This window comes from Lonchura striata, chromosome 1 (genome assembly GCF_050655825.1).
Source record: "Lonchura striata isolate lonStrDom1 chromosome 1, ASM5065582v1, whole genome shotgun sequence".
Classification (NCBI taxonomy): Eukaryota; Metazoa; Chordata; class Aves; order Passeriformes; family Estrildidae; genus Lonchura; species Lonchura striata.
The window spans coordinates 81,619,343-81,635,453 of record NC_140703.1 but is presented as its reverse complement, the minus strand read 5'-3'; the positions used below and the strand labels follow the sequence as shown (position 1 = coordinate 81,635,453).

General features: G+C 38.6%; 1 protein-coding gene across 3 annotated transcripts; it reads right to left on the bottom strand.

Moving 5' to 3' along the window:
* Nucleotides 1-195: 195 nt before the first annotated feature.
* ERCC5 (ERCC excision repair 5, endonuclease) lies at nucleotides 196-15,592 on the bottom strand. 3 transcript variants are annotated; one of them, XM_021530225.4, is made up of 15 exons: nucleotides 15,290-15,592; nucleotides 14,507-14,682; nucleotides 13,888-14,003; nucleotides 13,707-13,799; nucleotides 12,927-12,987; nucleotides 11,163-11,306; nucleotides 10,142-10,349; nucleotides 8,866-9,882; nucleotides 8,263-8,495; nucleotides 7,768-7,887; nucleotides 6,045-6,258; nucleotides 4,109-4,253; nucleotides 3,102-3,302; nucleotides 2,161-2,245; nucleotides 196-847 (listed from the first exon to the last, which is right to left on the bottom strand). In XM_021530225.4, the coding sequence occupies exons 1-15, from the start codon at nucleotides 15,375-15,377 to the stop codon at nucleotides 299-301; spliced, it is 3,450 nt and encodes a 1,149-aa protein (XP_021385900.2). In that variant the 5' UTR covers nucleotides 15,378-15,592; the 3' UTR covers nucleotides 196-298. The 3 variants fall into 3 exon arrangements, with proteins under 3 accessions (XP_021385900.2, XP_085438012.1, XP_085438021.1); XM_085581886.1 differs by lacking the exons at nucleotides 13,888-14,003; nucleotides 14,507-14,682; nucleotides 15,290-15,592 and adding an exon at nucleotides 13,445-13,524 and having other exon boundaries at nucleotides 13,707-13,767; XM_085581895.1 differs by lacking the exons at nucleotides 12,927-12,987; nucleotides 13,888-14,003; nucleotides 14,507-14,682; nucleotides 15,290-15,592.
* Between the last annotated feature and the right edge of the window lie 519 nt (nucleotides 15,593-16,111).

Sequence of the window (16,111 nt, the reverse complement as noted above, 5' to 3'; positions counted from 1 at the left end):
AAGAGCTCTACCAACTCAATTAGAATGCAAATAAATGGACAACATGTTTTGGCTCAATATTAAAATCTGAAGCCTGGAAACTTCTATCAAGTGAAATCTAGGTCTTTGTGAGTAAGTGTGCTAAAATTAGTGTTTTGTTTGAAATCACTTCTATTTAAGTTCTTGACAGCAGAACATGACAAATGCATGACAAAATGCAGTACAAATAAGGATAATTTATTATATTTTAAAAAGAATTCATTATAATATTTACAAAGCTCAAGTCACAAAAATCAGTCTTTTTAAATAATTATTATATTTAAGATATTTTCTTTCTTATTCCTCTCTTGCTTCGTGATTTCTTTTTTCTGCCTTCAAACACAGGTTTGGCAGTCACCATGACTACATTTCCCAGGTCTTCATCTTCACTACTTGAGCTACTGCACCCTTTTTTCTCTTTATGGTCTGCTGTCTCTGTTGCAGACGTGTTTTTCTTCCTTTTGCTCTTGCCTAAATCTCTACCTTTGGATTCCTCCACTGAGGAGTCACTAGAAGTTTCTGAAAGATTCAAATTTCCAACAAAACCACCTCCATATAAAAATTCTTTTCTGGAATCTGAATGTTTTCTTCTCTTTCCACTCTGTTTTGTTGCTGCAGCTTGATTTGTGTCACCTGTGGTACCTTCCCCTTTCGTTTTTCCGGACTGTTTAAGTTTCATCTCTGTGACAGCAGCGGCCTCCTGAATTTCATTGTCTTCTTCCTTTTCCTTTCTCTTGAGACAAGTCACAGCTCTGAGCAGTCTCTGGCTTTTAATAGCTTGTTTCTCATGCTGTTCTAGTCTGAAGAATGAATCAATTCGAAGCTGAGTCTAGCAAAAATAAAACAGAAACACAGTTGAATGTCTTTGTGGGAATTCAGTTGTTAGCTATATTATAAAACATCTGAAACTAAAGCAGGACAAAGAAGTAATGAAATTAATACATATGCACACAGATGTGAACAATAAGATACATCATTACAGTAATACCCATACTTTATAATAAATTAGGCAACAAGAACCTTTACAGAAATTAATAATTAGCAAACTCGCAGTGAGATTTCATAAATATTGCACTGCTAGTGGTTAGACATATGTTGCTATTGTCAACCCTAATATAGAGAATCTCTGTAGTGCTCTTAAGTATGTCCTTACAAACACATCCTTAGCTTCCAGCTGTGAAAGCAGAATGTTTACTAAGTAAATGCTGTAAGTGCACTTTGCATTTGTGCCTCCAAGTGCAAGAACATGCAGGCATTTGTCTCCAGTTCATTGCACCACATGCTGCTACAGTATAAAGACTGAAAGGAGAACTAAGAGTCCTCACACAGTGTGGATTTGTGCTCTTCAACGACAGCTAGGCTTTTTGTATAGGCCCAGCCAGTCCTCTGCTTTTTCTCTAACATTGTCTGAGACAGACTCTTCCAAAGGACATTGCAATCAGTCTGAATGAATATGTATATAACTACGGAGCTTTCACTCCACTCAGTGATACAGAGAACCTAGAACACTGGTTTAGACAATGCATCTATCTTGTGTAAGGCAAAAGGAAAAAAGAATTTCACAGTGGAGATAAATTTTCCAACCTACTTTGACAGCTACCAAGCAGGCATCACCATTCACTTTCAAGCGTTAATAGAGTTGACAGAACATTATCTTGGAAATGAGAGTAGTATTATTAATAGGCTCAACAGTTCAGTCTGCACTCGTGCTCAAAGGATGGGTATAGTATCAAGTGGGCAGTATCACTCCACCAAAATCTCAGGGGCACTTTTATATATACTTTATAAAGTGTTTATGGAACACTGTGCTCTAGAAGTACTGAAGTTGCTTGAGGTACCTGTAGCTTGACCATGTCCAGAAAAAAACAGCAGCCTGGACTTAAGATAGGTGCTTGATAGGTAAGGAAACTTGAAACCAATGTCTGAAATTATGTAGAGTCCCCTCAAAGCACACTCAAATCATACAGAAATGAAGTCTAGAGAAGCAAGCTTAGCGACTTTAAAAAAAAATACATAAAAAGATTAAAACCCAAAGCCAAGCTTCTGAGGAAGATATTTTACTTCAAAGCCTTGCTGTTCTTTTCAAAATGCTTCTCTCACCATTTTCCAGTTACCCTTAAACTACAGTAGGTAGATTTTCACCTGCTGTAAGTTCAGTTGTTTCATCACAGGCAAAAGGATTCCATCTATCTTCGTCCTAGTCCAGCCAAAGTGATCCTTGCAGAATGTGCAGATAGTTAAGGAACTTTACAAAATGGCTATTACTGGTATTTTGTAAACACATAAAATGAAACTTCCTGGAGTAAAAAATGTCTGGAGGAAAGTTGCTCCACTTCAAAGCATTTCTACTACAAAATCAGACAAAAGACTCTTGGTTAAAACAACATATCACAGTCACACTGCTGCATCTCCATTAGTTGCAGAACTTTTGCTCTAAGATCAACATTTCCAAAAGCATGGCTCAGTGAAGACAGAACTCATTTTGGTTAAATGGTATTGCCATAACAAAATGCCTATAAGCAAACCTTATTTTTACATTTGTACCTACTGGAAGTTTCATTTCCTGTTTAAAACACTATTAGCTCTGCATTTATTGCCATGTACTTTTCAATAGTTCATTGCAGATTAGACTGCAACTGAAGCAAAAAGTAGACATTATTGGAAGAAATGCAGGGAATAATTAGGGATAAAGTGCATGTTGAAACACCATTTCTATCTAGACTTCAAGATTTATTTGTGAAAAAGGCAAACATACAGAGGGAGTGCTCGAGCAATCCCACTTCAAGAGCAGAAACAGGCACAGGACAGTTACAGAAATACAATATCTCAACAAATTAGTCAGTTCAGCTACAAGATTCTCTTTGCATGCAAAGTGAGACAGTCCACTCTCTCAGGAGGGCAGAGCAGCCTGACTGCCACACATACATGGCTGCATTCCCTTCTATCCCAGAGCTGGTATCATTTTAGGGGAGAACATGCAGGTAGGGCTTTGGGCCCTTCACAACAGAGGGATGTTAAAAACTTGACACTCCATTACTGACTCATGAACTTTGAGTACTTTCACCTAACAAACAAAAGGATATTCTCTGATCTGCTCTACATCAGGCTTTCCCCAGGTAAATGAACCCCTTGACTCATCCACCACAGGTTTCAGGTATGCTTCTGCCACTGCTGGATTTGGGAAACCTGAATAAAGCTGTAGCTCCCGCAGTTTCTTCTTGACTTTAGTGTCATGTGGATTAGGCATCACTTTCTTATTCTTCTGAGCCTCATTCCACCACTCACTAAAAAACAGAGAAATTATTAATTTGCCTCATGAAATAAAATTTGACATATCAAGAGCCACCATGCTAATTTCAATAGCCTTAGTCTCCTTACTGCAATTACTACAAGAGATGATGTAGAAAATGTCCAAATGAAAGAAAGCCAAAGGGACAAAAAATCTTAGCAGCAGAAAAGAAAAAACATACACATTAAATGTAGCTACTATAAGCCAAAGTGGCAAATATCACCTGGATTCCCCATAAGCTCCAGTGTTAGCCTCACTTGCAGAGGATGTTCCACACACAATGATTATTGCTGGAGGTTTTTTAATATGCAAGGAAAAGAAAGGAAAAAAAAAGACTTCCAAACATCTTTACTATTGCCAATACAGCTGCCTTAGCCCTCTTCAGATCTTGTTCTTGCCCACACCCTACCTGCCTGACTCCTTCCAGGTCATCCATTCCTCAATCAAGTCCCCTTTCTCTGTGAGAAAATTACAGCAACCTCTCACCAATCCAGGGAGAATGAACCTCTGCTGCACTATGGATCCAGCTCTCCAATAAACTCTGAGGCAGATGCACAATTCTACAGCTGTTCTGCTGTCTTTGTCTCACTGTGATTGCTGTATCAACTTGACACCTTATCTACCTCTCATTCCAAATAGTGATAATGGAGTCATGTTTTACAGCCTACTTAGTCCCATTAATGATGGTCCCATCAATCAGTGATGGCCTTACGTTTTGCTGCATATTTAAGCATCAGAAAAGCATATTTACTAATAATCACAATATGGAAATACAAAAAAGCAAATCATAATGAAGCATACGCGAATTTTAAGAGAGGTTCCAAGCCATGCCCAGGAAATTCATTTAAAATCTCCATTGCTGTTACAAAGCCAACATTTGGGATGCCCTCAGTGTAGTCACTTCCAAGCAAGTATGCCAAATTAATTAGCTTGCTTCTATCCAACCCTGAAAAAGAAAGTGTATGGATTCAGCATTTATTATCTTACAAAATAAAAAATACTATCAGAAAGGCAAAGGAATACAAAGGCATTAACTCCATACAATTATATTTAATTCAACATCAGAATCTCCTATGTTCTATTCTGGAGCAGTATCAATATACAACTGCTAGCTCCAGCACTAATAATTGTGCTAATTTGGCAAATATATCCTGCCAAAATGAAAATGTTACAATGGACATCAGGAGGATTTTTTTTCATGGAAATTATTGTTAAACATTAGAATGGACTGTGCAGTGAGGTGGTGGAGTCACTATCCCTGGAAATGTTCAAGAAATAACTGGATGTGGTACTCAGTGCCATAGTCTAGTTGACAAGGTGGTGATCAGATAAACATTGGACTTGATCTCAGAGACCCTTTCTTTTCTCAGAGATATTTTTCCAACCTAAATAATTATTTGATTATGTAATTTCAAAATTTGGGGTTGTTACAAGGTATTTTTTTACATTTATTACATCCAGTTAATGTTCTGATTTCATCTAATGCTGACCTGAATTAAGTAATGCCAGAATCAAATAAAAACATTCTGTTTGAATTCTAGGCCATAATACCAATGCCTCTGCTTCCTAGAAGTGTTCCTCAACTGGAAGCCTTTTGCTCTGTGCTAGTACAGTTACCAAGCAGAGCCTGTGAAACAGCCAGAAAGAAGAACTCAGCTGACCACTTCTATTTGATAGGCTATAAAGTCTGAGGCAACCAGACTGATTTTTAGTGACCAGCTTCAAAGGTTTGGATTTGAAAATTTTTTTAAATCCCATGCAGAAAAGAAGGGACGTGAGTCTAAACTCACAAAGCAAGACCATTATCATGCTAGTCACGATATTCATCAGCTGTTCAGACAGAAGAATTTCTGCAATGCATGGGAAAGGAGAAGCACAAGACTGCAAAGGAATGTGACATAAAGACTGATGATGACTATTTTTTCCCAATAAATAAATAAATATTTGGCTTATCACATTAAAACCAGTTAAAAATCACAGACATGTTTTTACAGCAATTCTTTCCAATTAAGCTACAAAAGGATACTTAAGTAGGGAAAAATTTCATTCAATTTGCTGGAAGAAACCAAAGCTACATTTTTCACCACATAAAAATGTTATGAAATTTTACATACTACTATTTCAAAGTCTGTAGCATCTCAAATTGAAAATGTCAAAACTGATTTTAAAACAGTTCTGCTCAAGACATAACAAGTTTAAATTGGCTCGTATTTTGCCCAATACTTTATGTGACACTGAAGCTTAGTAGTTCAACAAAATTGGCAACAATTTGATTAGACTAGCTCAAGAGCAATCAGATAGAAGAAAAAAAATCTTTCAGTGTCGACCATATGATTAATGTTTTACACATATTCCAGCTCCGCTTTTAATATATTACATCTCAGTATGTCCAAAACTAATTTCTATTTCCAGAAGACTAAAAATCTGATGACATCAGAATATCCTTTTCCCACCACATCAGAAAAGTCATGCTAAAAATTTACCCAGAAACTGGTATAATAGTTCATATCTCCAGCCTTGATTATCATTACACTATCTCAGTATATTAAATGCAGGTGGTCTGCAAATTCAGGGGGGTAATCTGGCAGTAAAACAGTAACCTAACTGAATGGCTTCAGAGACTCTCCAAAGAACAGACATTGAATAAGATACAGAAAATTCTGTAGAAAATACAGAGACAGATGACATAGATGTTTTATTAAAGACTGTTTTTAACAAACCAATACCTGAGGCTTACCTAGCTCGTTCTGAAAGTCAACATACTGATAATATTCTATGTATTTGTTCTGACTGAAGAAATTTTTATAAACATGTCGTCCACCAAACAACCAAACATCACTGTCATCGGTGATTGTCCCAGAGGTCTGATCAGTAAGGTCCAATATGGCACACTGTGCCTCAGCCTCTGTCGGAGCTTCGATATATGGAATGCCAAACAGACGGAGGAGCTCCTGGAGGATGGAAAGAAAACAGTTAATAATTCATCTAAAGAGTTAATTTCTAATACACTTCTGCTTGACTCAGAAGTGCTAGATTCACACTTGGGATTTGTTTAATATCTGACAATAAACTCTGGTAAAAAGTACCAAGTTCAGTTAAGTCAAGGGGGAGTCCCCACTCAACTCCTCTCAAGCAGACAGTGCCATGTAAGTCAAGCACTACTTGAGCACACTTTTACCACACAGTTTGAGAACTTAAATACACAAGCATACTTAAGGATTGTTTTGCACAGCAAAGAGAAAACTCCATGCATTACAATTATGTGGGCTCAGCAAAACAAAGATGCAGGTAAAATATAAAAGATAAAAATAAAACATATCTAAAAATAAATTTGGTCACCGCTTCATCTAAGAAAGTAGCATGCAAGCATATGAAAAATGGTCATATCAAGCAGGAAACAACAGTGGGAAGACTAATTGTTCCCTGGATATTGTTTTGATATGCCTCTATTTTGATGCATTTTTGCTTTTATGGCATATATTACACAACCTCAGTTAAATATCCCACACGCACTAGGTTTAGAGGCTTGTGCTAATTACATGGGCCTGGATTATGTTCTTCACCAGATGGCTTTTGAGGCTTGATAGAATCAGCCTCAAGACTAAATCTTTACTGTAATTAAGAATAAAAGCACAGATCAAAAGTTGTGCCTATGTAATCATAGGCACAACTATAATGGTGTGCCCATGATTACATGGCACATAATACTACAAAAGCAATCTACTGGCCTTTAAAAAATCAAATGAAGAAACAAGTACATGCAAATATTTAACCAAGACTAAGTATCATTTTAAAACTGCTTAAACTGTCCCATTAAGAAAAAAAAATACACACATTTACATATTTCTCAGAATTAATTTGTTAGCATAAGTTTATTACATCACAGACACTATCACTAGTCTACTGTGTTACTGTTACTGGGTTTGTTAACCCAAACACATTGTATTAAACCTTGAAACACTGACACAGAAGTAACAGGCTCATTCAATCATTACTGGTGAGATTCCCTCAGATTGCTTACTCAGGGCATAAACTACACAGACTTCTTGTAATTTTTTAACCTTTTAATCCCTAGGGGAAATCACAGTTTACCTAACACACAGACTGCATCAATTCTTTGCTGCTGTACATAGCTTCCGAATATTTTTTGTTTATTTTGCACCTTTCACAAAAACAGGCCAAGATCAAACTGCCCCAACCTTCAGAAGTTGGTGCTTAAAAGATATACTGATTTATCCATAATTACATTATTATTTTATAATGTTATTACACTTACTTAAAATAGTTGGGATTCAAGATTATCTCAACACTTTCAATATTTTAAAACAAGCAAACTGAAGAAAACAAGCTCCTAAGAGGGGAAAAAGGTGACCTATAACTAAACAAAATTACTAACAGCTTTTGAGTAAATGACTGGGATAGAGGAAGGAAACAAATCAAAATGACTCAACAAATACTACCTGGCTTTCCAAGAACATCTGTCCTGTTACAGAAGCGGCAACACGTTCCTGCTGCTGTTTTTGAGACTGAAGTGTATTTTGTTCAGCAGAAAGGTCCTTTTCTAATTCTTCTAGTTCTTCCTGAAAATATAAACCAAAGTTTTTTATTATTTCAATAATTCAGGTACACTTAGGAAAGCAAAGCACAAAGTCTCCAACTACAATTATTCTAGTAGCACATGTTCCATTAATTCACACTAGGAAGCTGTTACAGCTTCTCTAATGCAGCAAGCTGTAAGACCAGAGATGGTCGAGTCATGAATTTACGTTGAAGTTTTCCTCTGATTTCAGGGAGATTATAATTAACCACCTTTAAAGAAAAATCAGTTCCCATACAATTAGATAGCTATGTGAGAAAGCAATGAAATAATAAGAAGCTGATCAAGAGTTTTCCTTAACAACTATTTGGAGACAAAGCACTCCATTACAAGCTCAAAACAAGAAACAATAAGTTACCAAACTGATGTCTTGCCACTCTTCCACTGCAGCTTTACCATCAGCATTTCTTTCAACATTCTGAGTGTTTCCCAACTGCACCTCATCAGATTCTTTCAGCAAGTCCAGTGTGAAAACATCCGGTCTGTCTGTCTCCACTTCTGCACGTGTCGGTTCATCACTCATTTCTTCATCATATTTAGTAGGAAACTCAGCATCATTACTGACCTCAGCATCCACTTCAATGAAGCTTCCTATCAAAGGAAAACAGAGACTTGTACACATTTTTAACTTGTGCAGTGTTTTTTTATTTTTCCTATATGCAGCAGATATATATAAGGATTGTGAAATTACACAAACCAAGTGGCTGACTGGTTAATAACACCAGTTAAATTCAATGTACACAACATGCTTTCCCGATTCTCCATATTCTACACACAGGTTTCAATGATAAAGTGTGACACCAGGTGAAAAAACACAGCTCAAATTTTCTTCCTGCCTCCTATATATGTGGGAGTGGATGCATTTTTAAGGATTGCTGACTAAGAGAAAAGGTTACCTTCGACTGACTACGAATATACTGTCCTATTTTCTTATCCTTTTACACAATCAAAAAGCACATACCATCAGAATCACTGTCTTCGGACTGTGACATCCTTTCTCTTTCCGCCTCAGGATCTCTTGCTTCTTGAAAAAATCTAGTATCCACAGATAGATTCTCCTTTGTTTGTGAAATTACTTCCTGTGTGTTTTCAGAAATTTTCAAGTTTTCCTCATTTTTAGAAAGGTCTGTTGTCTCAGTGTGAATCAAAGGACCTATATTGGTTTGCACAGGGGAACAGCTTGGCTTCTGCAAACACAAATTCATATTCTTATCTCCCAGAGACTTTAAGTCCATTTTAGAACCATTTTTTTCTTTGTCAAAGTCTTCTTTATCTTTTCTAGTATTGTTAATATAAGAATAATTTTCAGCTATGGATATACTGGTGTCCTTGGGTGCAATATGATTTTCTGAATAATTTTCTTCTTTGTCTATATCTTCTTTGCCTTTTCTAGTATTTTCAATAGCAGAATAATTTTCATCTCTGAATATACCAGTGTCTTTGGATGTAGTATCACTTTTTTCCAACTCCTGAGTCTTCTGTTTAAATTTAGCATCTTGTACAGTCACTTGGATTGATGAATGAATTGTAGCTGTAGGAATGTTTTCTCCTTCCTTAACTTCAGGAATCTGTTCTTCCTCATCTGAGCTAGTAAGCAGAAAATCCTTCCCTTCTGGTCTTTCTAACAGCACTCCATCAGTTGCAGCAGTAGCAACTTCCTCCCCTTTATCATCTTCACTCAGAGCTTGCTGAATTGCCCGCAGTGTTCTTGGAGACACACTGCCTTCCTCTGACACAAATCGGTCCATGTTCAATTGTCCTGCATCCAGTTCTTCTTCTGAGCTGCTTTCTACCATGGCTGCCTGGATAGCAAGCAAAGTTCGAGGCGAGGGCGGTGCTGCCACTACATTGTCATCTTCCTGCTTTGCCTTAGCAGGAGATTCATTGATTTTATTTAATTTAGTCAATTCATGCATTTTTGATGAGGGTCCTGCAGTAGTTTCCAACTCTCTACTCATAGACTCTTTTGCTTGAATACCTGAAAGTAAGTTTTGTGTGGAAAAATACTGCTTTATAAAAAGATTCCATTTTACATAATGAACATCATTATATAGAGATTATTAAACCATTTTTCTGAAGGTTTACAGATCACAGTTAATGAAGTATACCAGTAAAGCACATTTCATATAAAGTACTGGCTACGTGCACCAATATACAATATTCAGGTTTGTCTTTAAACTGTCGGGTTTAAGTGTGCACACTCCAAACAGGTTTTACAAAAATAAGACCCAACATACCCTTTATCAGAATATAGTGAGAAGTCTCTTCAGAGACCACCCTCCTTGATTCCACTTCTTTCACAAAACCACCTTCATTTTCATATTGTGTTTGGATTTCACCCGAATGCTGTTGGCTCATTTCTTTTTGTACATTTTCTATGCACCGATTGAGGTTGCTCTTTTTAAGCAAACCCCTAAGCTGGTATTGGGAAAAGTCATTGGAGTCCTCAAAAAAACAAAACAAAAAACAAAACAAACAAATCAATTGAAATAAAACACCCCTTTTAAGCAAATTAATTTCCCACATTCTGGAAGATTGTGGGAATTCTTTCAGGTGTTCCTTTAAGCAGCTAACTGGTTGCTGCACTCGCAATACTATCCTGGCAACATACAATTATTCTGAAAGGTATCAGTAGTTCTCAGTGCCAGAGAACATCTTAATTTTGGTTATCAGAGCTCATCCCATTCTTAAAAAGAAAAGCCATTAAAAGCGAATCCACACATGGATCATTTTAAAATTATTGTTCTTAGGTTACACTTGGACATAAACAGTAATTTAATCTGATGTATACTGTACTTTCAAAACCTCAGTGTAGAAGTGGTACTATAGGATTCCCCATTCATATTGTATTCAGATGTGTTGAACAGCTTCAACACATCTGCCTGAAGTTAAAAAAGTCTTTTCCCAGCTGCCAGCTCCTCTAACAACCTCAGGGTTTGGAATCCAAGCTGTGTTCATCCTGCCAGGATCATCCACACAAGTAGCATGTTATGCAATCTTTGACATAATGCTGATGAGGCACGAAACACAGCACAATTTTTAACATTTTTGCCAAAATGAATTAGCTCTGCTAATGTTAATGGAAATCAAGAGATAAGGCTGTGAAGAGTCATTATCTCATTGGATTTTTTTCTCCTCGGTAACATCTCTTATTAAACAGTCCAGGGTGTAAAGTTTTCCAGATATAGTACTCTTTCTTCATTTGCATTAATGGCAATAGCTCCATTCCAATGCCTTGAAAGCTATTTTAAATATTACCTCTGGCATTGCTTCAAATAACGTTCTTCTTCGCTTTGTAAGTTCTTTAATATCAGTCAAGATCTCATGTTTTATTTCTGGAGGCAGCTTGTGGAAATCTTCTGATTCAATATCTACAGAATAAGGATTTTCACATAATTGTTCCTATAACAATGGAAAACAAGAATACATATTTTATATTAGAGCAGAACAAAAATAATTAAATGTTTCGAACATTGTTCCAAGCAAGACAAAAAAACCCAACCCCTCAAGAACTTTGTTGCTACTTCCCACATAGTGAAAACAAGAAAAAGAAAGTAACCACTGTGTAATAAAATAATGCTAAGTACCTCATTATTGATGTACACTATACAGAAAAACTTGGTTTTATTCTTTTTACAAAAAGATATTTAGTATAAAACACAGAACCAGGTCATATAGCCTTAACTACTCAGATTTTGTCCTTCTAAAGAGGTTCTCCTCCTGAATGAGAACTGCTTCAAAGAAACAATCTTTCCAAGAGTGTTTGTTTTTTTTTTCCTATTGACGTAAGCAGAGATAATTTTAATATTTATTATGTCTTCTTCTTAGGTTATGCATTTCTCTTTTCCTCTTCCAATCAGATCAGCAGATCAGAAGCAAATACACAATTTATCTCTGAAAACACAAGGACTTAAGTGCTTCAACTTTGTGGGAACTCAAAATGTCTCTCAGACATTTTTAGAGGTTCCAGGCCTTGGTCAGAAGCATTCTAGACCCTGGCAGACAGCTGAAAAACAACTGTGATTTTGAGTTTGAGCCATGGAATGAATTACCAACTTTGGAGATGGAACAAGCAATCACAAAAGGTTAGATAGTATAGTATAAGTAGTTACGAAGTAGAGGGGAAATTTTTTTAGTATTGTACAGGGGGGTTTTAGCACATGTACAGGGGGGTTTTCGCTTTGTACATGGGGGTCAGAAGTTCTAAGATGGAGGAAAGTGGGCTGAACCCATCCTTCTTCCTTCTTCTTCCTTACCTCCATGTTCTTGGTGATGTTGGCACTCACAGATTGGTTTAGAGTAGAAAAACACTTGGCAACGTAGGTAGTAGGTATTGGGGAATAATTGTAAACATGTTATACGTAATATATCTTATAAAAGATAGCAGCAACCCTGGGCGGGGAGGGAGACGAAGAAGACAGCAGATAGAGAGGATGTCAGGGTGTGTGTGCCTCTACCCAGGCCGCTGATCAAACAGCCGCAGTCCAAGAACATAATCTGTTAGATAACTAGCAATAAACTGCCTTGAGACCGAACAGCTAAGTCTGCGGAGTTTTTCTTTGGAAGCACAGGTTGGAGGAGGAATTTCACCACCACATATGGCCCCAAAACAAGGCTGGGGTTCTCACACAACTTGAGTTCACATTTGGAGAAGCACAGGAATTTTGTTAGATATGCTGTTATTTATGTACATACACATGCACAAATGCATGCATTTCTCCTACATTGTTACAAAAACCAATGTCTTCTCCATATGTTCAAAGGAAGTAGTAAAAAGAAAAAGAAAGGCTACCACAAGACTTTTCTGTTCTGCTGTATTCTAATGGAGAAATCATATTAATATTTCCTCACTAATAGGAATTCTTGGAGTACTGAAAATTAACTTGTTTTCTTATAAGTAATGGTATAATAAGACTTTTGTCTCCAAATAATTGGATTTTCTAAGCTTTTTGTTTATCTTTTAAGCACAGCAAATGAATGATACGATTGACCACAGTAACAAGGCAACTAGGTTGCACTTACTTGCAACATCTGTTTTTGGCTCATTCTCATTTGCCATTCTTTTTCTTCCTCCTCCTCTGAGCTAAAAATCACAAAGAGAAAACAAATGTGCAGATATTTACCCAGGAAAAGAGAGTTTCTATTTTAAGCAAAAAGATGCCTTCGCTGGTCAAGCATAAAAATTTGCAGCATCAAACACACACACATATATATATTTAGATACATATTTATATATATAAATATATAAATATGCACACAAGTTGTAAAGATCAGAACAGAAAGTAAGAAGGCAAACTCATGTCAGTTAAAACCAGATGGAGACAACTGCTGCTGTTTAGATCATGACACAGTTCTTACTTGGTCAGCATTTGAAGTATATAAAAGTACAGATGTGCAAAGGGCAGCTTCACATTCTCACTTAGTGTTATTTAAGAAGATGAGACAGGTATGACAAGCACAGACAAAGCCTGCCTCTGCTGAACATGCCAACACAAAACAGAATTAACCAGCCACACCCAAGCTTGATTAGTCCCATTTACTTATATGGACATGGCCATAGAGACTGAGGTAGAACTTTCATCCTTATACATGAATCCAGTGTAGAAAATCAATCTGTGGGCTGAAAACTTCTGTTACTTTACCATAAATAACTAGGAGGTTTCTATACTCAAAAAGAAACTGAAATAAAATATAAATTAAAGAACTATACTTTTTATATATATATTACAGTGTCTCATAGGTTTATACTTTTACCCAAGTTTATTAAAAACCATTTAAGCTATTTTTCTTAATTCTACCTACCTATTCTTCTCTTCATCCTCTAAAGCAGGCAATACATACATATCATCAATTCCTTCTCTGCGAACTTGTGTAATACTGGGCAAAGCTTCATTGCTTAGGGAAAAAAAAAAAAAAAGCAATTAACAGCTTCAGAAAGAATTACTGTCACCTATAAAAATGGAAAAATGATTTTTAGTCTTGCCTTTTGCCTGTAATAGCAGTTTTGATAACATGTCTCTTCAAAAGTGTTTTCAAGAGTTTCTCTGTAGTTTTCCTGGAATCATTGATGGCATTTTCCTTTCTTTGTCTTCGCTTGGCCTATGAAAATAAGATTAACACCAACAAGATTTTCCTGGATGCTGAAGATGCACATTCAGTGAATCCCTATTAAAATTCTATGTGCTGAGCCTATGAGCTACTCCTAACTCATTCTACCCCAAGAGGGACAGAGCCTTCAGAGCCTCTAAATCTATGTCCATTTCCTCTGTGGGACTCAGGAACAGCTTTCAGCTTCTGGGTATAAATGCCTGCAGAGCTGCATTCAGGTCCATTCTGGAATACATGCCAGGCTTCTCTGCATCCACTTCTCTGCAACCTGGCTCCAATGCAAATCAAACCTGCCTAGATTAAAGAGCTGCTGCATGCTCCAAGAGCTAACTCAGGCTGGGACTGCAAAGGACACCGGCAGAGCAGTAGACTTCAATCCTCCATCCCTACAGCTCAGAAACATAAGCAGAACAGGAGGAAATTGAAAACGGCTGCTTACCATCAGCAAGACATACAGCCTCTTTTACATTGCAGTAACTCACAAAGGTACTTACCAAGGTTTGTCTCTTCAGAAGAGGTGCCTCTCCATCAAAAACAAAGACCGGTCGAATCCGGAAAAATAGTAACTTGCAGAGTCGATGAAACAGAGTGAGGAGGTGAGCATTCCGTACAGAAATACCACCACGATCTCTGGCTCCCTTTATTGCTTGGTTCAACCAAATACTGATATCTTAAAGAACCGTTGAGAGGAAAAAGCGTGCTCTTTTTACACATATACCACATTAGGAGTTCCTATAAAGTGCACAGATTTGACTGAGTGGCTTTTGCCCATGGCTCCAAGTTTGTCTTACCAAAACCAAGAATATCCAAACAGCTATGAGCTTGGAAGAAGAATAAATCATTGTCCCTATTGCCCTGCACAAAAAATAGAGTGAAAGCAAAAGCACAGCAAATACCTCCCCAGTTATTGTTACAGATAAATGATGGGTAACTTCCTTCCACATCTTCCCAGCATTGAATCAAGTATACAGGACAGGAAAGCAGATGCACAAGCATAAAACTTCTTCATCTTGTAGTCCTACAGAGAGCAGCACATTTATTTATAAAGTGTAAAATTCTGTAGTCCAACACTTGTATAAGGAACCTATTAAAAAGAGTCTATTTTTTAAACAATGAAAATAAAAGAGCTTAGTATTTTACAATTGTAAAGCAAACCTTCTACTTACCAAAATGCAATTTAAATGCAATAATAATAATAATATATCTTGTAAATAAGGGAATAGTTAAGACAATCACCCTTGCAATTTCGGTTACCCAGCTTTACTTTTAAAGGATACCAACAGCAAGAATTTTCCCTTCCAGCGTTTCTGGGTTTATGGGTCTCCCGGTGCATTCAAGCAGCTTCCAAAGTCCTTGAACTCCCATTGTCCTTCCTTAGCTGCTTTGAGAGAAAATCTATAAGGCACGGAAGAAGGAATAACCCAAAGATTATGCGGCCCGTAACTGCTTTATCAATTCAAACGGAAATAACGAAGCAGCCGCTCGGGCCGGGACAGCGGGCAGGGACAGCGGGCCGGGACAGTGGCGGGCGGGGGTGGCGATCCCGGAGCTGCGGCGGGAAGTGGATCCCGGCGCAGGGACAGCAGGCCGGGACAGCGGCGGGCGGGGGTGGCGATGCCGGAGCTGCGGCAGGGAGCGGATCCCGGCGCAGGGACACGGCAGGGACAGAGGCGGGCGGGGGTGGCGATCCCGGAGCTGCGGCAGGGAGCGGATCCCGGCGCAGGGACACGGCAGGGACGCGGCAGGGCCCGGGCCCCGCCGCCCGCGGGCTCCCGGCTTACGGAGCGCAGCCCCGCCCGGCGCGGCCCCGCGGGCCGCCGGGAATCGCCGTGCGCGGGGCGGGGCCGCCGGGAATCGCCGTGCGCGGGGCGGGGCCGCCGGGAATCGCCGTGCGCGGGGCGGGGCCGCCGGGAATCGCCGTGCGCGGGGCGGGGCCGCCGGAATCGCCGTGCGCGGGGCGGGGCCGCGCCCACAGCCCGCCCCGCACACCGGGGCAGGCGGCTCCCAGCGCCTCTTCAGCTCCGGCTGCTGAGGCAGCTAGGCTCCTCGGCTGCCTGGAGGAGAGCCTAGCACCTAACAGCAGAGAAAGAATCAGTCAT

What these genes read in the sequence shown, in the direction of transcription:
- ERCC5 (XM_021530225.4), bottom strand. Translation starts at nt 15,377, where the DNA reads ATGGGAGTTCAAGGACTTTGGAAGCTGCTTGAATGCACCGGGAGACCC. An exon ending in ACTGCTATTACAGGCAAAAG is followed by an intron (nt 13,800 to 13,887) that starts GCAAGACTAAAA and finishes TTTTTCCCTAAG; the next exon opens with CAATGAAGCTTTGCCCAGTA. An exon ending in CGAAGACAGTGATTCTGATG is followed by an intron (nt 8,496 to 8,865) that starts GTATGTGCTTTT and finishes TTCCTTTGATAG; the next exon opens with GAAGCTTCATTGAAGTGGAT.